The sequence below is a fragment of the Myotis nattereri genome, assembly GCF_964212035.1.
Source record: "Myotis nattereri genome assembly, chromosome: 3".
In the NCBI taxonomy this organism is placed as follows: Eukaryota; Metazoa; Chordata; class Mammalia; order Chiroptera; family Vespertilionidae; genus Myotis; species Myotis nattereri.
In genome coordinates this window covers 193329573-193353468 of record NC_138077.1, presented here as the reverse complement: position 1 = coordinate 193353468, position 23896 = coordinate 193329573, and the positions used below count along the sequence as shown (strand labels likewise).

At 41.1% G+C, this 23896-nt stretch overlaps 1 protein-coding gene across 1 annotated transcript in view; it reads left to right on the top strand.

The window, feature by feature from the left end:
- The first annotated feature begins 7072 nt into the window (after nucleotides 1-7072).
- Nucleotides 7073-23896, top strand: part of LOC308515734 (protein argonaute-4) — a 29751-nt gene continuing 12927 nt past the window's right edge. Inside the window, exons 1-12 of the mRNA XM_081086303.1 lie at nucleotides 7073-7106; nucleotides 12861-13026; nucleotides 14915-15035; nucleotides 16455-16636; nucleotides 16805-16941; nucleotides 17039-17173; nucleotides 18270-18357; nucleotides 21160-21307; nucleotides 21538-21657; nucleotides 21786-21914; nucleotides 22158-22291; nucleotides 23482-23666. Coding sequence (XP_080942429.1) covers nucleotides 7088-7106; nucleotides 12861-13026; nucleotides 14915-15035; nucleotides 16455-16636; nucleotides 16805-16941; nucleotides 17039-17173; nucleotides 18270-18357; nucleotides 21160-21307; nucleotides 21538-21657; nucleotides 21786-21914; nucleotides 22158-22291; nucleotides 23482-23666 — 1564 coding nt within the window. The 5' untranslated portion in view covers nucleotides 7073-7087. The remainder of the gene's footprint in view (nucleotides 7107-12860; nucleotides 13027-14914; nucleotides 15036-16454; nucleotides 16637-16804; nucleotides 16942-17038; nucleotides 17174-18269; nucleotides 18358-21159; nucleotides 21308-21537; nucleotides 21658-21785; nucleotides 21915-22157; nucleotides 22292-23481; nucleotides 23667-23896) is intronic.

Genomic DNA, 23896 nt, shown 5'->3' with positions numbered 1-23896 from the left:
GGTTGTGGGCTGAATCCCTAGTAGGGGGCGTGCAGGAGGCAGCCAATCAGTGATTCTCTCTCATCATTGATGTTTCTATCTCTCCCTCTCCCTTCTTCTCTGAAATAAGTAAAAAAAAATATATAGATAGATAGATATAGATATAGATATAGATATTTAAATCAATTCCAATTACATAGCACCAAGAAGAATAAAATACTTAGGAGTAAATTTAACCAAAAAAAGTATAAGATTTGTTCTCTGAAAACTACAAAACATTGTTGAAAGAAATTAAAGAAAACCTAACTAAATGGAATATATCCTGTGTTCATGGATTGGAATACTTAATATTGTTAAGATGGCGCTACTCCCCAAACTGATCTGTAGATTCAATACAATTCTTATCAAAATTCAACTGCTTTTTGGAGGTAAGGGGGGCAGAAATAGACAAGCTGATCCTAACATTCATATGCAAATACAAGAGACCCAGAATAACCAAAACAATATCGAAAAAGAAGAACAAAGTTGGAGGACTTATACTTCCTGATTTCTTTTTTTAAGAAGGAGAGTGTCCCCACTTCCTTTTCTTTTTTTTAAAAAAAATATATTTTTATTGATTTCAGAGATGAAGGGAGGAGAGAGAGATAGAAACATCAATGATGAGAGAGAATCATTGATTGGCTGCCTCCTGCATGCCCCACATTGGGATGGAGCCCATAACTGGGCATGTGCCCTGACAGGGAATAGAACCATGACCTTCTGGTTCATAACCATTGAGCGACATTGGTTGGGCAATATACTTCCTAATTTCAAACTTACCACAAAGCTACAGCAATAAAGACAGTGTAATAATGCCCTGGCTGGTTTGACTCAGTGGATAGAGCATTGGCCTGCGGACTGAAGGGTCCCAGGTTCTATTCTGATCAAGGGCATATGCCCAGGTTGTGGACTCAATTCCCAGTAAGGGGCATGCAGGAGGTGGCCGGTAAATGACTCTCTTTCATCATTGATGTTTCTAACTCTCTCTCCCTCTCCCTTCCTCTCTGAAATCAATAAAAATATATTTTAAAAAAAGAGTGTGATACTAACATAACAATAGATATGAGTGACAGAATAGAATTGAGTGTCCAGAAATAAACCCTTACATTTACAGCTGATTGATTTTTTTTTTAATTCTTTTTTTTTTTTATTTTATTGATTTTTTTACAGAGAGGAAGGGAGAGAGATAGAGACTTAGAAACATCGATGAGAGAGAAACATCGATCAGCTGCCTCCTGCACATCTCCCACTGGGGATATGCCAGCAACCCAGGTACATGCCCTTGACCGGAATCGAACCTGGGACCTTTCAGTCCGCAGGCTGATGCTCTATCCACTGAGCCAAACCGGTCTCGGCCTGATTGATTTTTGACAAGGGTTCTAGACCATTTATTGGAGAAGAGAATAGTCTTCAACAAATGGTGCTTGGACAACTGGGTATCTATACACAAAAAAACTGAATTTGAACCTCTACCTCACATCTTCTACAAAAGCTAACACAACGTAGATCAAAAACCTAAATGTAAGAGCTAATACTATAAAACTCTTAGAAGACAGCATAGAAATAAATCTTTATGACTTTGAATTAGGTTTCTTAGTATAACCAAAAAAAAAAAAGCACAAATAATCAAAGAAAAATTGGACTTCTAAATTAAATTTTTTTGTGCTTCAAAGAACGCCATAAAAAAAGTAAAATGACAGCCCACAATATGGGAGAGAGGTTTTGCAAATTATATATTTGATAAAGAACTTAATATCTAAAAGGTATAAAGGACTCAGACTCCTACAACTCAATAATAAAAAATATAGATTATCCAATTTTAAAAGAGGATTTGAATTGACATTTCTTCAAAGATATACAGATGGCCAATAGGCACATAAATAGATGCTCAACATCGTTAGTCCTTAGGGAAATGTAAACCAAATTCACAGTGAGATACCACTTCATATCCATGAAGTTAGCTATAATAAATCTAAAAATAACAAGTGTTGGCAAGAGTGTGGAGACATTAGAACCCTCATACATTGCTGATGGGAATATAAAATAGTGTAACTACTGTGAAAAAAAATTCCCTAAAAAAGTTAAACAGTGAGTTACCATATAACCTAGCAAATCTACTCCTAGGTATAAACCCAAAAGAATTGAAAACATACCCACACAAAAACTTGAACATGAATATTCATAACATTAGTGCTATAGCCAAAAAGTGGTAACAACCAAATGCCCAGGAACTGATGAATGGGTACGCAAAATATGGTATATATCCTTAATCACAAAAGCAAGGCTGGTGATTGCGTAGGAGCAGGTGGACAGAAATTTCATTTGGATGCCAGGTGGTGTCTCTTGGCAAGTTGGTCTAGTTCACTCGTGTTTAATGCAAGTCCCTATCCTCCTCAGCCAGAGTGGCTCCTCTTCAGCTCCCACTTAAGATTTCTTTTCAATAAGGGGGGTCCCCAGCTAAAGAAGAAGAAAAGCCCTGGCCTGATAGATCAGCTGCAAAGAAGCTCATTCTTGACTTCCAGGCTCCAGACATATGGAAAGTTAGTATCAGGAGAGACTGTGGAGTCAGAACATCGATAGACCAGCAGTCCAGACAAGCATTGGAGTGTCACAAGCAGTGTGGGTGGCTGGAGCCCTGCCTTCTGGCACAGTGTCCACTAGCGAGGCTCCTTTTGGCTCCATCTGGGGAGGATTTGAAAAGTTCAGTTCCATTCATAAACCTTCAGGAGCATGTCCTGGCTCTCACTCCCTAATGGGTGAGCCAAGTCCTTGTCCCCAGGTGGCTTCGGCACAGGATGTGTAAACATTCTCAGTCCTTGACAGCTCTAGTCCCTCTCCCCCTCTCTTTTTTTGTTAATCCTCACCCAAGGATATTTTTCCATTGATTTTTAGGGAAAGTAGAAGAGAGGGAAAGACAGTGTGAGAAACATCGATGTGAGAGAAACCCATCTATTGATTGCCTCCTGCACGCGCCCTGACCAGGGTCGGGGTTGGGGTCTACTCTTGTACTGAGCTGAGATCTTGAGCTCACTGTCTCTCAAGGGACAGCAAGAGCAGAGTGGGCAGCTTTTAGCTATGGGAAAGGAGGGAAGGGAAGAGGATTAGTAACTATTGTGCACTTACTCTGTGTCAGAGACAAAGGAATATGCACATATATGATTTAACTTCCTCCTCAAGACATCCTTGAGCAGTAAGTGAAAGGACTTGTCCCAGGTACTTAAAGCTAGTATATTGTGAAACTGGGATTTGAACTCCGGACCATCTGATTCTAAAATTGTGGCTCAGTGGTTGAGCATTGACCTATGAACCAGGAGGCCACGGTTTGATTTCCGGTCAGGGCACATGCCCAGGTTGCGGGCTTAATCCCCAGTGTGGAGAGTGCAGGAGGTAGCCAATCGATGATTCTCTCTCATCAGTGTTTCTAGCTCTCTCTCCCTCTCCCTTCCTCTCTGAAATCAATAAAAATATATTTAAAAAATAAATAAAATAAAATCTGTGCTCTGGAGAAGCTGGAAGTTCACCTTTCCTGGACCAGTTCTAGTTCCCACTGTTTATACAACTTGCTCATTCATTCATTATTCATTCAATTAGTTTCGCTGGGTAGGCATTTGGTGCCAGGAAATATGGTAGGCAACAGAGACATAAGCCTGAATACCTGAACAAGGCATAAGCCATGCTCTCAAGGATTTATAATGTAATAGGAGCCAGGCCTGGATGAAGACATAAGACCAGGGGCTGAGTTAATTACTCCACCAAGCAAGGTCCTGTGGTGGTTCAGCCAGATGACAAGTGGTTTTTATTTATTTGTATTTATTTATTTTTTAATCTGGATTTTCTTTCTTTATTGATTATGGTATTACATATGTGCCCTTATCCTCCTCCCCCCCCCCCCCCCCACTCATGCCTTCACTCCCCTGGTGTCTGTGTCCATTGGTTAGGCTTATATGCATGCATACAAGTCCTTTGGTTGATCTTTCCCCCTTACCCCCACCCTTCCCTACCTTCCTTGTGAGGTTTGATGATCTGATCAATCCTTTCCATTTGCAACAGCCTGAATGGAACTGGAGAGCATTATGCCAAGCGAAATAAGCCAGTTGGAGAAAGATAAATATCACTTGATCTCACTCACTTGTGGAATATAATGAACAACATAAACTGATGAACAAAAAAAGATCAAGAGACAGACAAGTGGTTTCTGTAGGAGACTGAGAACTCAAGGTTTGATGCAATGGGCCAAATATTTTGCTAATTCTCTACCCACCCACCCCCACCCTGTCCTGTAGATGTGTGGTATGAGACAACCAGCAGCCACCATCAGAGGGAGCTGAGGGGGAAGTGGTATTCTGGGGCACTGCTTCTTCTCAGCCACAGCAGGAAGTGGAGGGAGGGCTTGCTGAATAGGCTGAGGTTTAGGGGGGTTTATTGACCATAGAACTTCGGTTTAGGAGGCTCAGTCAGAAGGGTCTTCAGGAAGGGGGGAGTGGGTGCCTGAGTGGGAGTGAGTTTTGGAGTGAGAATATGGGTGATCACAGTGCTCAAGAATGACAGGGTGAGAGACTGAGGCATTGCAGACCAACTAAAACTGGAGTAAGTACATTTCATACCCGGCCTGAGGCTATTTTCAGTACAGGAAACAAGCTACGGTCTCTGCTCATGGTACCAGACAGAATATGGAGAAACTCTGTTAGGAAGTGGGAGTTGGAGAGGCAGCCTCAAACCAGGCTGGAAGCCACCAGCACTGTTTCAACTGTGTGTGTTGGGGCGGGGGGGGGGGGGGGGGGGAGGTATGGGGGGGAATTTAGCCTGAAGTGCAGAAGAAGGGAGGTGGCTACTAGGTTCAACTCAGAACTTTACCTCTACCTGTTTTTGTTTTTTTATCCTCTTAGTTCTAAACTGGTTTGCTTGTTTAGTGCATAATTCCTCCCCTTCAAATTTTCTGTCCCCTATTATTGTTTCCAGTTAATATCTGGTTTCACAGAGAAGTGGCATGATGCTATAGAAAGAACTTGGGAGTAGAATCTAGTCACTGGGTTAAAAGTCCCAATACTATACCCAGGCAGAGATGGAATCAGCAGGATTAGAATGCCGGTTATAGAACTCCCAATTTTTCCATGCTTCACTGCCATATCATATAATGCAGAGCCTGACATCCTTAACTCCCCTGAGCTTCAGTTTCCTCACTTTCCTTAATAATATCTGCCTTATAGGTGACTACAAAGATTCAATGACCTATGAAGCCCATAATACTGTGCCTGGCCATGGTGTGCCCCTAACGTTTTTTATCATTACATACAAATATCATTTGCCTCTATGGATACACATGTGGGTGCTCAAATGAATATCTCACTACACATGTTATGGACTGAATTGTGCCCCACCCCCAACCCCAAAAACCAAAGGTTGAAATCTTAACCCTCGGCACCTCAGAATGTGACTGTATTTGGAGATAATGTCTTTAAAGAGGCAATTCAGTTCAAACAAAGAGACAATTCAGTTAAGGTAGACCCTAATCCATTATGACCTGTGTCCTTACAAGAAGAGGAAATGTGGACACAGACACATACGGGGGAAGAGATCTCAGAAGAAACCAATCCTTGATCTTGAAAGTCCAGCCTCCAGAACTGTGAGAAAATAAATTTCTGTTATTTAAGCACCTCCCTCCCAGTCTGTGGTACTTTATAATGGCAGTCCTAGCAAACTAATACAACACATGTTGTATCTTTGATTGATAGATAGATAGATAGATAGATAGATAGATAGATAGATAGATAGATGATAGATAGATTGATTTCAGAGAGGAAGGGAGAGGGAGATAGAAATATCAATGATGAGGGAGAATCATTGGTCGGCTGCCTTTTGCACGCCCCCTACTGGGGATCCAGCCTCACCCCTCTGGGGGAATAGAACCCTGAACTCTTGGTTCATAGCTGGATGTTCAACCACGGAGCTACACGGGCTGGGCACACTGCATTTTTTAAACTAGTGGACAGAGAGCTCCCCCATTCTGCTGACTAGAAACTGCTTGTTGACCTGTAGTCCTGTGTTCTCCAACTCAAAGTTCCAACTAAAAGCCCCAAAGAGGCTGGGCCTGCAGGGCTGACCATGACTCCAAGGACGCTGCTCCTTTAGCTCTTGGCTGCTAAGGTGAAGTCATTAGCGAAAGCAAGACTTTTCTCTTTTGTGTGACTTGCTGACCAGGGCGCTTGTCATGGGACCAACGAGAGAACGCATCATTCATCATGGTCCATTCCCTGGCGCTTTCTGGCTGCACTGGGAGGGAAGGGCAACTGGGCATGCGGTGTTGGATGAAGACATGGCGGGAAGGTGCTGCATCTGTGGTGGCTGGTGTTCTCTGTCCCAGGACAGTGGAGAAAGGGGAGACCGACAGGAAAAAGAAGTGGTCTGGGGTGGGAGGAAGGAGAGGTGCCCCATGTGAATCTCAGGACACTTTCACGGACAGAGTGAAGGCCGTGTCTGTGCATCAGCGGAGTCTGGAACCCTGATCTTTCGAGGACACTGTGGCAGCAGGCTCTGGGAGGATCGCACCTAGTCCCTCAACGCCGTGCGCCGGGGATGGCCGTCCTGGGCAGGCGGGGCAGTGCGGGCGGGCGCGCGCACACACACACACGACACTTCCTCGGGGCAGTGCCCCCTCCACAGCGCGCACGCCCGGCCCCAACCACGCCCCCTGCCCCCACGCAGGGCTCGGTGGACCCGGCCCCCCGGGCCGTGCACGCCCCTTCGGCGAGCCGGGACCCCGGACGGCGCGCGCCCTGCGCCCCGTCCCCACCCGCCGGGCGCGCGCGCAGGCTCCCGCGCCCGCTCCAGCTGCCGGCGGCGGCGGCGGCGGCGGGGATTGTTTTTGTTGTCGCTGAGGCCGGAAGAGCCGCGGGAGCCGGGTCCCTGTCTCCCGGCCGGGCGCCGCCGCCGCCCCCCGCCCAGCGCCCGCGTCCCCGCGGCGCCCTTCCTCAGCGCCAATATTCCGGAGATCAACCGCTACGCGGCGGCGGCGGCGGGGCCCGGAGCGGGAGGCGCCGGGGAACGGGGCGAGGCGGCCCCCGCCGCCGCCATGGAGGCGCTGGGACCAGGTGAGCGCGCCCAGGCCGGGCCGGCATAGGGCCCGGGACAGGCGAGTGGGCAGGCGGGACCGTCGCTCTCGGCCGCCCCGCGCGTACCCTCCCCGGGTTCGGGTGGTCAGGCCCCGGGGAACGGGACCCGTGCCCCCTTGCACAAGGCGGAGGGAGCTGACCCGGGCCTCCGGGGGCGGGGACCGCGCCCCAGCTTGGAGAGATGAGCCAGATCGCTGAGGTCTAAGGGCGGGAGGCCCAGAAAGGTGACCCCGCGCCCCAGGTAGAGGGGAGACCCGACCCAACCTCAGGGAGGTGGCTGAGAAGAAGCCAGTTTGGGCCGCCAGAGGGACGATTTGTGCCTGGTACGCTGCGAAGGCTTGGCCTGGACTGGACCGCGAAGGTCCCCCACCTACTACCAGGGGCATTCTTGATTTGGGGCTGCAGTCCTATTTTTCTTTGCACTGGCAGAGGTCCAGAGCCTTAGATAAGACTGCCCCTGGCCCCGAAGGCCAAGGGACAAAGTGCTCACCCTTTCTTGAAGGCCCTGAAGTCTCGGGGTCTAAGGTCCTATCCTCTACCTGTCAGCCTGTGTGATAGTCCCCGAGTTGTCCGGGCTAACACCTTCCTGACAGGCGAGTTAGCAGCCAGCTGCACCAGCACAGGCTCTGATGCCCTGAATTCTCTTCTAACTGGGTTCCGAGTGGTTCCGAGGATCAAATGAAGGAGAAAGTGCTTTGGAAATTGTCATTTCCTATCATCGTGAATAGCTTCTGGCTTTCTCTCCCACTCTGCCCTAATCTGAGGGAGCTTTCCAGGACGTAACAAGTGACCTGCAGGCTGCAGCCTGGTGCACCCACCTCCAACCCCAACAGGTTTCTAATATGTACTTCGGCTAAGAAGGGCAGGGCTGCAGCGGTTCTCAACCTGTGGGTCGCGACCCCTTTGGCGGTCGAACGACCCTTTCACAGGGATCGCCTAAGACCATCCTGCATATCAGATATTTACATTACGATGCATAACAGTAGCAACATTACAGTTATGAAGTAGCAACGAAAATAATTTTATGGTTGGGTCACAACATGAGGAACTGTATTTAAAGGGACAGAAGGTTGAGAACCACTGGTTTAGAGGCTGTGATAGAATTAACTTTAGTATCAAACTTTGTCTACATAGTGGACTTAGTTGTAAAGCATTTCTTTTTTTGTGTGTGTGCATAGAATATTCACTTTACTGTTTGAGTTTGGAAATTTGCAGGGGTTTTTTTTTTTTGTGTGTGTGTGTTGTTTTTTTTTTTACTTAGAACTTGTTCACATCACTGAATGACTTAATCTTACCTAAATTTGCTGCTTAAACTATTTTTTAAAAGGCCTTTATAATAAAATTTCATATGCCTTTTAAAAATAAATTGCTTTTGTAACATTAATATTATTTGGTAAACCTCAGTGTGAGTGTTATGCAGGGTTACTTCAGCTATAGCCCCTGGCTAAGGGCATGACCAGTTCTTCAGGAACGTAACAGACTTCTGTTCAAATCCAATCTAGTAATTTAATAGTTGTATAACCTTGGGCAAGTTACTTAATTCCTTTGAACTTTCATTTCCTCGTCAATAAAATGAAGTAATAATAATTATGTGCTGCCAGATTGTTGTGAGACCGAAATGAGATAATGTATGTGAGAAGTCTTATTGCAGAGACCAATGCATTTGAGATACTTACAAATGTTCTTCCCTCCCTCCCCTGCTAGTAACTCATAATTGAAGCAACTGTTGCATTTATGAGCTGGTATTGAAAGAGACTATGTAACTGTGTGTACAAACTGAATTTCATGGCAAAGATCAACCTGTTGGTGGTAGGAGCGTCCCAGGGATTTTTTTGTTTGTTGGATTTTAGCTTTTGCAGAGTTGAGGACTTATCAGTAAGTTCACCCAGGATTATGGAAAATTAATTCTCACTAACCACATTTATAAGATGTTAATGAATAAGCCAGAATGCCACATAGGTCTTTTCTCTTGACTGGAATGTTTTCTTGTCTCTTCTCTAGCAAGCTCCTTTTTTGGTGTCACAGTACCTTGGAAACCAAATTAATAACAAGAAGCTGCTTGCCAAGCATAGAATCAGAGCAAAGGGAGTTGATAGTCTTGTGGGATCTTTTGCCCAGGTTGTTTTAGAGCCTAGAGAAGCTTTCCTGCTTCTTTGTTGAAGCAAGCCAATCTAGAGCTTCGTGCCCTCCTCACTTCAATAATCATTGGGGCATTCTTAGTTTTGCTCTGCTCTCCCCTCACCCCGTTTTGGTTTCTGGCAATAATAACTTGGAAATATATTTAATTAGAATATCGTTTATTTTTATTATAGAAGTGAAAACTTTTATTTTTACAGTGCTTCACAGTTTGGAAAGTGCTTTCACAGCTATTAGCTCATTTGATCCTCTGTGAGGTAGGCAAGGCAGGCATTATCCCCGTTTTACAGATGAGAAAAGAGGTGCAGAGAGCTTAATTGACTACCAGGTCTCAAGGCCGAGGGGTGAAATGATGATGAGTCTGGATCATCTGCCCTCCTTTTCATTTAAGGCTAACTTCATTCAGTCTGTGTTGTCATATTTGTTTCCTTTTTGGAAGAGGTAATTTTCAGACTTGTCACTACATTTTAGGGATGCCCCCAATATAAAGCTCAGGGACCTTTGAGCACTGTAATATTCATGCAGATACAATCTACTAACTAGGTATCATCTACTAACTTAAGTTTATTGAGCGCTTATTGTGAGACACTGTGTTAAGCCTCTTGTATATGTTATCTCATGGGATTCTCACAATAACCTTAAGAGATAGATGCTATAATTACCACATGTTCCCCATTTTACAGATAAGGAAACTGAGGCACAGAGGCCCAGGTCATGCAGGTAGGAAGTGGTAAACAGAATTGAAACGCAGGCAGTTTGGTGCCAGAGCTTTAGCCACTGTGCTTTTCCTTCGTAAGTAGTTTGCTAACCTCAAAGAAACCAGCTTTTGGAGTGGGAAATTTTAGAATATAGTTTTCTAAATAAATCTTCTAAACTTATTAAAAGAAATGACCACTCACCTTCTGACTTTTCTTTCTTGCCAAAGAAAAGAAACAAGCTATTTGCTTTTCTCCACTTCTTAATCCCTCTTCTTTCATTCCCTCTGCCTCTTTCCCTTTGGTATCAAGTAGTTTAGAGAGGAAGAGATACCACTGGGGAAGAAAAAGCGCTGGACCTGGATTCTAGTCACAATTTAAAATCAAAGTCATATGTCGTTTTGACCCGAATTTCTATCATCAAGCTGGATTTCATCCTGCTTTATGATATAACGATTGCTTAAGTGTATGTTGGGATATGCATGGCTGACTTACCTGTATGATTTGATTCAGTGTGCCTATCACCTCTGATATTATTTATTCATTACCCCTTACCTTGTTTGTAAATACCTTTTAAAAAAAAATATATATATATATATATATATATATATACTAGAGACCTGGTGCACAAATATTTGTGCATTCGGGTGGGGGGGGGGCGGTGCTCAGCCTGGCCTGTGCCCATTTGCAGTCCAGTACCCCTTGGGGGATGTCCACCTGTCAACTTAGGACCACTCCCCAGGGGATCAGGCCTAAGCTTGCAGTCAGACATCCTTCTGGCAGCCAGGGAGCCCTCGGGGGATATCCGACTAAAGGCTTAGGTCCCCAAGGGAGCTGTGATGAGGAAGCTGGGGTGACAGAGGAGCCACGCTGTCCTGCCCAGCCACCCCGGGTCGGGTTGCACATGGGATACCCACCACCCCGGTCGCAGATAGCAGGCCCGGATGGCGGCAGGGCAGGCGGGATGACACTGACCCACCCTGCCTGCAGTATGCAAATTAGCCGCCATATTTGTTGGCGGTTAATGTGCATATCATGCTGATTAGCCAATGGGAGGCATAGCGAAGGTATGGTCAATTACCATGTTTGTCTATTATTAGATAGGATATATATATGTATATACATATATATTTCTTTTATTGATTTCAGAGAGGAGGAGAGAGGGAGTGAGAGGGAGAGAGAGATAGAAACATCAATGATGAGAGAGAATCTTTGATTGGCTGCCTTCTGCACGCTCCCCCACTGGGGATCATATCCTTCACCAGAATCGAACCTGGGACCCTTCAGTCCACAGGCCGACACTCCATCCACTAAGCCAAACCAGCCAGGGCTGTTTGTAAATATCTTATCACACCCAGAGTAGATCCCCTTGTACACCAGAGGTGGAACTCAATTCTAAGCAATAATAATATTTTTAGGATAAATTATGTTTTAATGAAAAATAATTGTCAGTTCTTGGGTTTTAGGAATGACTGGGTTTCTGTTTAGTTTCTACTTGGAACTGCTACAAGTGATCAGTTCAACATTTATTGAATTCCTACAATGTACTGGTCATTGATTAGGTCTTGAGGAGATAACAGTGAACTGGAGGGCCACATCTTCTAAGTTTACAGTCTAGTGGAGGAGACCAAGTCATTTAACAGGTTGTTTCTATGTACTTGTACTAAGTGCTCCCTTATACAGAGCGTCTTGGGAACAAAGAGGATGCATCCTCCAATCTGGGAGATTCTGAAGGCTTTCCAAGGAGCTTACACCTGGCCTGGGTTTTGAAGGATGAGTAGGATTTAGGGGATGAATGAATAATGAATTTAATATGTGAAAATATTTCAGTACTTAAAAAATTAGTATATGGTGATTCGTCAACACAGATTTCATTAAAGTGTTCCTAAGTGATGTTGGACCAGACAGCTTCTTGCATCAAAGTTTTCTTTCCTCAGTGAATTGTCTTTGTTCTTGGCAAAATGCCATTGCAGTAAAAGAACCTTTGTAACTTTCCATTGTACTAGTAATCATAGCTCACTTTACTGAACACCTATAGCAGGAAAGATGTATATTTTTAGGCCAGTGTCCACTTGACATCATAAAAAAGGAATAAGGTTTTTTGTAGACAAATATTTCCCAGACTGTGTTTCCCCAAACCTACTTCATGTCAGTAGCACCCCCCCCCCTCCCCAGTGTGACAATTAAAAATATCTCCAGACATTTGCCAAATGTTTCCTGGGGGACAAAATCTCCCCTGGGAAGAGAACTACTGGTCTAGACTGTGAGTTCTTGAAAGCAGAGGCTATCTTTTTCCTGAGTCCATAGTGCAGGTTAGACATGTAATCATGCATCAATGTTTGGTAAATAAATAAACTAGGCCTTATGATCAGGAAATATCAGATTGCACAGATTCTAAAAATATCAGGTTATAAACAGGAAAATTTAGCATTATTGGTATTGTTTCACTATCTAAATTAGTAAGTAAATTGATAAATATAGCTGCTGTTTAACCTCCACCTTGTCCATACAATTTACAGTAATGTAGGCTAATTTGTGGAAGATTAGTAGATCATCTCCAGCCCGAACATGATGATGGTACCCAGAAAAATGTATATAATTGTGTGAGCTTATCTATAGATATACTAATGCTCATAAAAGGTTTTCTACAGTAGCTGACATCTGAGAGGAGTTCATCATACTATCTCATTTTGCTGTTCCTCATATCCAGAATGATAGCATGGTAAAATATTAGAAATCTAGAGAACCTTAGGTCAAAAGACACCAGAAACTCTTTACATTATATTATGTTTAGTGAGTAATAAGATCTCGTTAATCATAGCTATAGTCATCATCATCATCATGAAGGGAACAGTAGCCTTCAGGACCAAGTAGCATATTGAATGTCTTTCAATCTCTTCAGGGCCTCCAACCAGCCTATTCCAGCCACCTCGTCGTCCTGGCCTTGGAACCGTTGGAAAACCAATTCGACTGTTGGCCAATCATTTTCAGGTTCAGATTCCTAAAATAGATGTGTATCACTATGATGTGGATATTAAACCAGAAAAACGGCCTCGTAGAGTCAACAGGTAAGGATTAGAAAGACTAGACTTCTATACCAATGCATATAATTTATTTATTATGTATCACACTGTCCTCTAATTCTTTCAGCATGCAGGCTTTGTTTTTCTCTCAGTTCCTTTGCTATCTCATACTTTGTTATCCTCTGCAGATTCTAGCAGAGTGCTGGATGCGTCATTGTTCAGTCAGTAAATACTTATTGAAGGAAGAAGAAAGGTCACTCTTTCATTGTCCAAGGGTAGCAGAAATTTATAAAAGTAGGTGAAGACATTAGTGTCTATGGGAAATAGAACTATCTGGAAGTTCAGATTTTATTTTTAAGTGTTGGTAATGGACATGAGAAAAATATGTGTAAAGACAGATGGATCATCTTGGGAGTAGTGAAAAAAGTAAGCTGAGAGAGTTCTGTTTAATTCCAGCATTACCCAAGAGGGGTCTGGATAAGGTGATTTAAGTATTGTGGTCTCTATGACAGGAATTTACCAAGTGTGAAGTCATCGTCCTTTAGCAGATATTCTTACAGGGTGCTGAGAACACCCACTTTTCTTTTCTTTGTTTCCATATTTTGATATTCAAACAGTCTTTAATATTAAGGTTCTTGCTTTTCTAAGGATGCTCTTGCTATCACTAACATTGGTAAGATGCAGCACCCAACTTCTCATTGATTCTAGCATTCCAAAGTCTTACAGGCTCTGTCTTAAACTGCATACTGCATTTATTTCAGGGCCTACATACAGTGTGGTCTGGCATATATGCATGAAAACTTAAGTAAAGCTATGCATGCTTGATTGAGAGAAAGGCTTTCATTCTAAAAGGAAAGAAAATACATTGGTAACCTATAGGAATGAGGATATTTCACAACATTCCCTTCTCTACACTGCTTGAGAGCATTTTGGAATAAGACAAGACAGTCCGCAGAATTATCAATAGCCAGCATTAGTCAAAGGGGTTGACTTATTCCTTTGAGAATGATGCATCTTAGATTTACTGATCCTCAGGTTTCTGAATTTCTGCCCACTTTCTTTTCCAAAACCAGTATACTTGAATAAGGACATATATTTGAAACAAACTTATCATCCTATATAATAAAAGGCTAATATGCAAATTGTCCTGTCGATCAGGAGTTTGACCTGGAGTTCAACTGGGAGTTTGACCAGGGGGTGGGGCTGGCCAACTGACCACAGCCCCACCCCCTGGCTGGCCAGCCGATCCACCCAATTGGGGCAGGCAGGGCGGGCCAGCTGGACGCCACCCGTGCACAAACTCATATACCGGGCCTCTAGTTCAATTATGAACTTGTTATACTTAGATACCTAAGAGAGGTTATTCTTTCTTATAAGGTTATGTTTATCATAGGGGAGGAATTTGGAAAGCAGGAGTGTGAGAGGATGTCATAAATTTTATCTCTCTTTCCTTTTATTCCTCCCTTTTGTTCTCTTGGAGTTGCTTGTGTTTCCTTGTTGCTGTTAACTATATATATATATATATATATATATATATATATATATATATATATATATATAGTTATATATATGTTTTATTGACTTCAGAGAGGAAAGGAGGAGAGAGAGAGATGGAAACATCAATGATGAAAGAGAATCATCGATCGGCTACCTCCTGCATACCCCACACTGGGGATTGAGCCTGCAACCCAGGCATGTGCCCCAACCTGGAATCTAGCCGTGACCTCCTGGTTCTTGGGTCGACACTCAACAACTGAGCCATGCCGGCTGGGCCTATTAGCTATTTTTTTAATTACTTGAATCAATGGTCACTTGAATGCTTATGTTTTCCAAGGGCTTTTGAACCGAATTTAGATGATTAAGGTATGATGGTAGTTTCCTTACCATTCACCATTTTTCAAAGCTAACCTCCACTATCTCCATTACCATTAAGGGAGGTAGTAGATACAATGGTGCGGCACTTCAAGATGCAAATCTTTGGTGATCGGCAGCCTGGCTATGATGGCAAAAGAAACATGTACACAGCACATCCACTGCCAATTGGACGGGATAGGGTAAGTGTTAACAGCAAGAAATATTTACTAAACTTAGGTCTAATGTAGTAGTAATTACATAAGACAAAAAATGTTTCCTTTTCTAATAACAATTCAATGCTTAGTTGTTTCTCATAGTGATGATAGGTTTTTCTGTCCATATTGTCTTGTCCCTTAGTTAATCAATAATTGAATCAGATGAGCATTAGAATTTAAGTTGATTGCACCATCTTTACACACATTCCAGACTTCTCACATTGTTGAGGTGCTACCTGAATCTGAACAATGGGGTTTTTATAAATTATAGCATATTGTACAGCACCCACTTATGAAATTATTCTTAATACCATGTAACTTTTCAAAACATTTATTTTTAAAATTAGAAAAGCAATATGCAACTATATACTCATTATTTTTTTAAACATATTTTATTGATTTTTTACAGAGAGGAAGAGAGGGATAGAGAGTTAGAAACATCGATGAGAGAGAAACATCGATCAGCTGCCTTTTGCACACCTTCCTACTGGGGATGTGCCCGCAACCAAGGTACATGCCCTTGGCCGGAATCGAACCTGGGATCTTTCAGTCTGCAGGCCGACGCTCTATCCACTGAGCCAAACCGGTTAGGGCTATATACTCATTATAAACTTATTTAGACAACCTAGAAATGCTATGGTTTCCTGACCACCTGTCATCAATCCCATTTTCCTTTTCAGAGGAAACTAATATTTTGGTATGTATCCTTTCAGATGTTTTTATGTGCACTAGCTATTTATGCATTTATTTATGTACTTTCTTATTTATTTGCATTTTGTTCTGATATATTTTTTTCATTTAACAATAGGTCTAGGAAATCTTTCCATTTCTGTACATTTAAATCTACCTTACTATTTTTTTATTAAAAATGTTTTATTTTGGTGAAGTGTACATAATATAAAATTTACTATTTAACCATTTTTACATGTACAATTCTATGGCATTAAGTATATTCACATTGTTGTGCAATTATGACCACTATCCATCTCTAGAATTTTTTCATCATCTCAAACTGAAACTCTGTACCCATTAAACAATAACTCCCCATTTCCTCCTCCTCCAGTCCCTGGTAACCACTATTTTACTTCCTGTCTCTATGAATTTGACTATTCTAGGTGCACTTCATCTAAGTGGAACCACACAATATTTGTCATTTTGTGTCTGGCTTATTTCATTCAGCATAATGTTTTTGCGGGTCAGACTTTTTGTAGCATCTACCTTATTTCTAAACTATTGCATCATATTTGGTATTAAAATATTCCCCTGGTGATGGACATGTAGGTTGTTTCCAATGTTTTGCAATTACAGAAGTGTAAAATGTCTTTATGCATATACTACATTGAATACTTCTGGGATCTTTCTCTCAGCCTTTGTAAATATGCACGTACATGTATTTTTCCTCAGGTTGATATGGAAGTGACCCTTCCAGGTGAGGGTAAAGACCAAACCTTTAAAGTGTCTGTTCAGTGGGTGTCCGTTGTGAGCCTTCAGATGCTTTTAGAAGCTTTAGCTGGGCACTTGAATGAAGTCCCAGATGACTCAGTACAAGCACTTGATGTTATTACAAGACACCTCCCCTCCATGAGGTTAGTAACTTAGTTTGAATTCTTTGCTGCAGATATCAGACCTTTTTCTGATAGTTTGCATTAGAGCTATTGAACGTTTTCTGTATAAGTCATAGTTTAAACTTGGTTTCAGTTTACAAAGACTTTTCAAGTTCTTATTGTGAAACATGCAAACTCTTCTTTCTTCAGGTACACTCCAGTGGGCCGTTCCTTTTTCTCACCTCCGGAAGGTTACTACCACCCTCTGGGAGGGGGCAGGGAGGTTTGGTTTGGCTTTCATCAGTCTGTGAGACCCGCCATGTGGAATATGATGCTCAATATTGATGGTAGGATGGAACTGTCTTTACCCTTGAGTCTTTTGGCTGGTTTTCTTAATCCTGTCCCTGTCCCTGAAGCTCAGTATCCTTTATCTCTGTTTGTTAGTCTCTGCAACCGCTTTCTACCGGGCTCAGCCAATCATTGAGTTCATGTGTGAGGTATTGGACATTCAGAATATCAACGAACAGACCAAACCTCTAACAGACTCCCAGCGTGTCAAGTTTACCAAAGAAATCAGAGGTAGGTATTTGCATTAGCATAGTCTTGGAGCGGCCGTTCAGCCTGGTACAAAGAGCATGGTCTTGGAGTCAGACTCACCTGGGCTTCCATCCCATCCCAGATAGTTCTATCACTGGGACCTTGGGCAAGTTACTTAACCACTGTGAGCCTTAGATTAATCTTATCTAAGGTCATGTAACTTGTAAGATGATTGTGAGAATTAAGTGCAAATAGATGTATAAGCTTCTGGCACAATACCTGGCACATATCAGACATTTACTAACTGTTACCCTTACTCGCTTAAAAACTTTCATTTTGCCGAAATGGGTTTGGCCAGTGGATAGAGCGTCGGCTTGCGGACTGAAGGGTCCCAGGTTCGATTCCGGTCAAGGGCATGTACCTTGGTTGCGGGCATATCCCCAGTGGGAGATGTGTAGAAGGCAGCTGAACTCTCTATCTCTCTCCCTTCCTCTCTGTAAAAAATCAATAAAATATATTAAAAAATAAATAAAAAATAAAAACTTGCATTTTAATAAACTAACACAAGTTTATTTATTTTCCTTTTGAAATTTCTTTTCTTCTTTCTTTATTATTAGCTATCTTCTCTCACTAGAATATAAGCTTCATTAACACCAGGACATAGTTGATACTTAGTAACTATGTATTGAAGTAATAAATTACAGTGGCTACAAATCTTAAGTCATCTGGGTTCTAATATTTTCTGCTTACCTGAAGCTTTTTGCCTATACATGATGAAAGTGTTCTCACATCCTTGCAACGTATGTCCTGTACAATGGCCTGCCTTTCTGAACACATTTGAATCTGTTTTTATCACTATGATCTTTTTTTTTTTTAAATATATTTTTATTGATTTTTTACAGAGAGGAAGGGAGAGAGATAGAGAGTCAGAAACATCAATGAGAGAGAAACATCGATCAGCCGCCTCCTGCACATCCCCCACCGGGGATGTGCCCGCAACCCAGGTACATGCCCTTGACCGGAATCGAACCTGGGACCCTTCAGTCTGCAGGCCGATGCTCTATCCACTGAGCCAAACCGGTTTCGGCCACTATGATCTTATTAATACTGATGTTTTAACTTTTTTTTTCAACTTCAGGTCTTAAAGTTGAGGTGACTCACTGTGGACAGATGAAGCGAAAATATCGAGTTTGTAATGTAACCAGACGACCAGCCAGTCATCAAACGTATGTTAATATATATAATGATAACATTACATTTTTGATAACAGAGGAATCTACTATAATCATTTGAGAAAATGGCATCTCATATTGTGATTTTTCAAAATCACCAAGATCTTCATCTTTAAACACCAAAGGTTTAAAAAATGTTTTTAAATTTTTTGATATATATTTCCTGCCTTTAATTTGTTTCACCTTTAAACAGCATAGATCAACTTTTACATAATGATGCAGAATATCATCATTATAAGCATCATTTATTATACTGTTGTAATTCTCAATGCATGGCCCAAAGGTTCTTTTAAGGCCCTAAATCATAGCTGAAACTTGTTTTCAGTTTATGAAGTTGTGTGGGTTTTTCTCCCTCCTTTTGTACCTAGCTGTCACTTCCTCCAGCTGTCAGTGTCTGTGGCACGCCTGCAGCGCACACTCATTTTCACTTTCCCAATCTTATTTTTCTAACCATTCCATTTCTAACTCATTGCAAACTATGCCTTATGAGAAAACATATATCACAGTGCTTTTTATATCACCATATACGTAAGTTTTATTCTTGTAATCTCTATCACTAAACTCATATCTGACATAAACATAAATGTTGTCTCTTCTAAATAAACAATATGGACCTAAATATATAAACTTAAAAATAAATACATAAACTTTACATTATTTTGGTCACTCAGAAGCCTTTTAAATTTTTAAAAATTTTTTTGCTTATATTCTACTCTGACTTTGTTTTAGATCCATGGTTCTTGATTTGTAAACTTTAGTGCACATCAAAACCACCTGAAGGCCTTTGGTCTAAAGTTTTTGGGTGACCTCTGATAAAGGGGGTATATTCATTCAGTCTGATTTGAATAACTTCTTCAGTATGAACTAATGTACATGTTACATGAATTTCTTAAGAGTTGTAAAGTGGTATTTCATGTATTCTTCATATTATATCATTGGCCTCATTCTCAAAAAAGTTATCAAAATCTTATGAAATTACTATTGAGAATTTTAGCATGTGTTTCAAGAGGAACTGTGTATTTTTCATTGTTTAATTGCTTTATGTAACCCTGTGAGAATAATTATACTTATAGACCTATATAATTTTTGCATTAAAATTAAAAGCACATTGATTTATTTTTTAAACTTTTTTTCAAGGGAATAAACTTTTAATTTTGTTTATATTATTACTTGGACTTTAGAATCTGCAAAAGGCCACCAGTTTTTAGTACAACATATTCTTACAATATAGACTGTGAGCCTTTAACAGTAATTAAAATGTAGTCATTGTAGCAAGTACTGTTTTCCTTCTCCATGTTGCAATATCAAATAAGATTTACTTCTAAACCATTTCAAACATGGCTTTATTTTCCATAAGTTCACTGATTTTAATCCAGAAATATAAACATCCTTGGATCTCCCTGGGGCTTAACAAGTAATGTCCTCCTTTGACCTAGATGCCTAATTGCCCTGAGTGATCAGGGAGATGATATAAACTGAAGTCCTGAATTCAGACCAGGAGAGTTACATGAGTTTTACATAGATCAGGGGTGGGGAACATCCAGCCTGCGGGCCATAAAAGGCCTGAGAAATCATTTGGTCTGACCCTGCCAAGGCATTAAGGGTGAGTTAAATGTTTGATCAAGTATAGCAGCCTAATTTTTAAGTTGATAATTTTGTATGGCCTGTGAATGACATTATAAATATCCAAATGGCCCTTGGCAGAAAAAGGTTCCCCCACCTCTGATATATGATCCTCACTGCATTGTTACTTTGTGGGGCTGTAACAATTAAGAAAGCAAGATTAAAGTAATATTGTGCCAAGTGCCCTTGCCAATGTGACTCTGTTGGTTGAGTGTCATCCGTGCACCAAAAGATCATTGGTTCGATTCCCAATCAAGGCACATACCCAGGCTGGGAGTTCAATGTTTCTCTCTCTCACACTCTCCCTCTGCCTTCCTCTCTAAATCAATAAAAACGTATTTTTAAAAAATACTGTGCCAAGTATTTGAGATAATTTTCCTACTAGAAGAGCCAAATACAGAGTCTATTAAACCATGCTCCCCAGTTTGTTTATTTATTTATTTGTTTTATTGATTTCAGAGAGGAAGGGAGAGAGAGAGAGAGAGAGAGAGAGAGAGAGAGAGAGAGAGAGAGAAACATAAATGATGAGAAACAACCATTGATCAGCTGCCTCCTGCACATCCCCCACTGGGGATTGAGCCTATAACCTGGCATGTGCGCTGACCAGGAATGGAGCCATGACCTCCTGGTTCATAGGTCGATGCTCTACCACTGAGCCACACTGGCTGGGCCATTCTCCCCAGTTTATACCAAATATCCTAGTTTAGTCTCAGTTTCATGTTTGGTTCTTGTTGCCTCCAAATCTACATACATTTGTCCTGTTTTGGGGATCTGAAAATGTGGGGCCAATAACTATGCTACCCTCCTTTTACAAAAACATTCTAAGCAAACAAAATTCCTATCTACAAGAAGCCACCACCAGATTGTATCTGTAGGTGTTAACTGACCTCTGGGGAGTCTGTGTAATTTCTGATTCTGCAGCTTCTTCTTGTTTTAAGTTATTTTAAAACTTTAATTAAATTATTTTCTCATTTTAGCTTTAAGAAAACGTGGAAAATTCCAACATAATCACAGTTGTGTTTGATACTAAAATGACTTTGGTGAAAATATTCAAATAAAAATTGACTTTTGTTTTTAAGTGACTGATCAAGGTAGAAAATATTAGTAGATTTTTGTTTGTTTGCTTGATTTAGAAAAAACTTGAAATTTCTAAAAAGACGTTATCTCTTGTAGTTTTCCTTTACAGCTAGAAAATGGTCAAGCCATGGAATGTACTGTAGCTCAATATTTTAAGCAAAAGTATAGTCTGCAGCTGAAATATCCCCATCTTCCCTGTCTCCAAGTGGGACAAGAACAAAAGCATACATACTTGCCACTTGAGGTAAGCTAAATTTTCTTTTGCCAATCTGCCAATTTCTTGAATGAGTTAAAAAAAAAAATAAAAGTCATGTCTAAATGAGCAGTAGAATTTAGTATTCATTTCTGAGATATTTTGGGCTGATTAACAGAATTTTCATTTTGGGGGAAAATGGAAGATGTAACATAGTTTGGCAAAGGCTTAAGATATAGAAGCCCATTACACAAACTAAATTTCTCTTTGCCTCTTGGCAGGTCTGTAATATAGTGGCAGGACAGCGATGTATAAAGAAACTTACAGACAATCAGACTTCCACGATGATCAAAGCCACAGCAAGATCTGCTCCTGACAGACAGGAAGAAATCAGTAGACTGGTCAGTAAGGCATGGTCTTTAAGATAAGCTAGCTTTAACATGAAAAACAAAACAAAACAGTAGAAAAGCTCCTGATGGGACACAGTTACTCTTTGGTTTTTATATATGCAGGCTTTCCTGTTCTTTAGGTGAAGAGTAACAGCATGGTGGGTGGACCTGATCCATACCTTAAAGAATTTGGTATTGTTGTCCACAATGAAATGACAGAGCTCACAGGCAGGGTACTTCCAGCACCAATGCTACAGTATGGAGGCCGGGTAAGCTTTTTATTTTATTCAGCAAGCTTCTTCCAATAACCAGTCAAAAAGAGAGTAATTGAGGACTTTTTCTACAAGCCACAGTGAATTTACCCATAGTTTTGCTTATGATTGCTCTTTGTCTTTTGGCTAATACCAAATAGAGTTCTGATTATCCCCTCATCAATATTCAAATGGCCTTAGATTGTAATGTCTTTTCTCTTTTCTTTTGTTTCTTTTTTTTGTTTTGTTTTGTTTTTAAAGAATAAAACAGTAGCCACACCCAACCAGGGTGTCTGGGACATGCGAGGAAAGCAGTTTTATGCTGGCATTGAAATTAAAGTTTGGGCAGTTGCTTGTTTTGCGCCTCAGAAACAATGTAGGGAAGATTTACTAAAGTGAGTATCTTCATATTTTCAGCTTAGTAATATCCCTTCCAGATATGAAAACACCATCTTCCTGTGAATGTGCTGTGTGCACTGGCACTAAATCCCTGCCTCCTATAGTGGCACCATCTGGCTATAGGAAAAACACCTTGTATTATAGTAAATTGCCAATTTGGGAATTGCATTAAGAATCTGACTCAGCTTCCTTACATTTAGAGCAGAAATTTGTGACTAACCTTTTAAAATTAAGATCTAGCATTTAGTTTACAGCAAAGCATACAAAACTGAAGCAGTGCTGGTTGGCAATTTCTTGGGTTCTTAGTGAAGCTTCCTTTGGTATTAATTGTATCTTTTCAGCTAAGATAAAAATGAGTTCATTTTGAATCATTCTGAGTTACTAGCAAACATGTTTTATTGAGGGGTCACTGACTAAGATCGCTGGTTCATGTCATACACATGCAGGTATCGATATAAAGGAAGTTAGAGAGAAGGGTGGAAAACTCAAGGCAGGAAAAGGGAACTGGGACAAAGGAAAGGAATCCTAAAGAATATTGGCAAATATTGCACAAAAGAAATTATTCTGAAAACTTTATACATAGATTGAAGTAATTTCTTAAATCTAAAGTTTAAAATTTCTTGAGTTTTTCTTTTCTGAAGTGATGATTTCTTTTGATATTGTATTGATTCAGTCTGTTACTAGTTTGAATGTTAGTCCTAAATGCATTGCTTGTGTAACAGCGTGTATCTGTGTTCTGAAAGGAATACAAACTTACAAAAGCTTACTCAACTATTCTCTTAGCAGGTTTACCAAAATACACATTACCTGAAATTTTGGCTTTGCTTTTCTTCAGTCCAAAATTACTGACTGGAATGTTTAAAAAAATTTTAAAAATCTTTGGGCAGGAATGTTATTCTAGTCCCTGGGGCCTAACTGAGGCATAATTATTTATAAATTCAAAATGATAACCTGATAACTTCATAATACAGATTCTTCTGCATTGCAAAATTATAATCTGATAGGTTAACAACACAACTGCCAGTCTATTTTTTGCAACCAGCTAAAGATTTTTGTTGTTGTTTATTTGTTTAAATCTCATTTTGGCTAAGAATTTGGAGAACTGAAAGAAGTATTATAGAGGGAAATAGATGTTAAGACTATACTCTGAAATGAAAGCACTGTGCCACTGGTTCTGTTTTAACAGGAGTTTCACTGACCAGCTCCGTAAAATCTCTAAGGATGCAGGAATGCCCATCCAGGGCCAGCCATGTTTCTGCAAGTATGCACAAGGTGCAGACAGCGTGGAGCCTATGTTTAAACACCTGAAAATGACATATGTGGGCCTACAGCTAATAGTGGTGATCTTGCCTGGGAAGACACCAGTATATGGTATGGACCCCTTTAATGCGGAATGAAGGATGATTTCAATAGTAGGTGTAACCGTCAGGATAAGCTAGATTATGCTTCAGTCACAAACAACCCCGGACTCTCGGGGTCTCCAAGCAGCAAAGGTTTGCTTTTTGCTAATCATTGAGGGTAGATTGCAACCGCGGCTCCATATCATCATATCATTTTCGCTCTGGAACCCAGGTTGGCAGAGCAGTCACTGTTCGGAATGT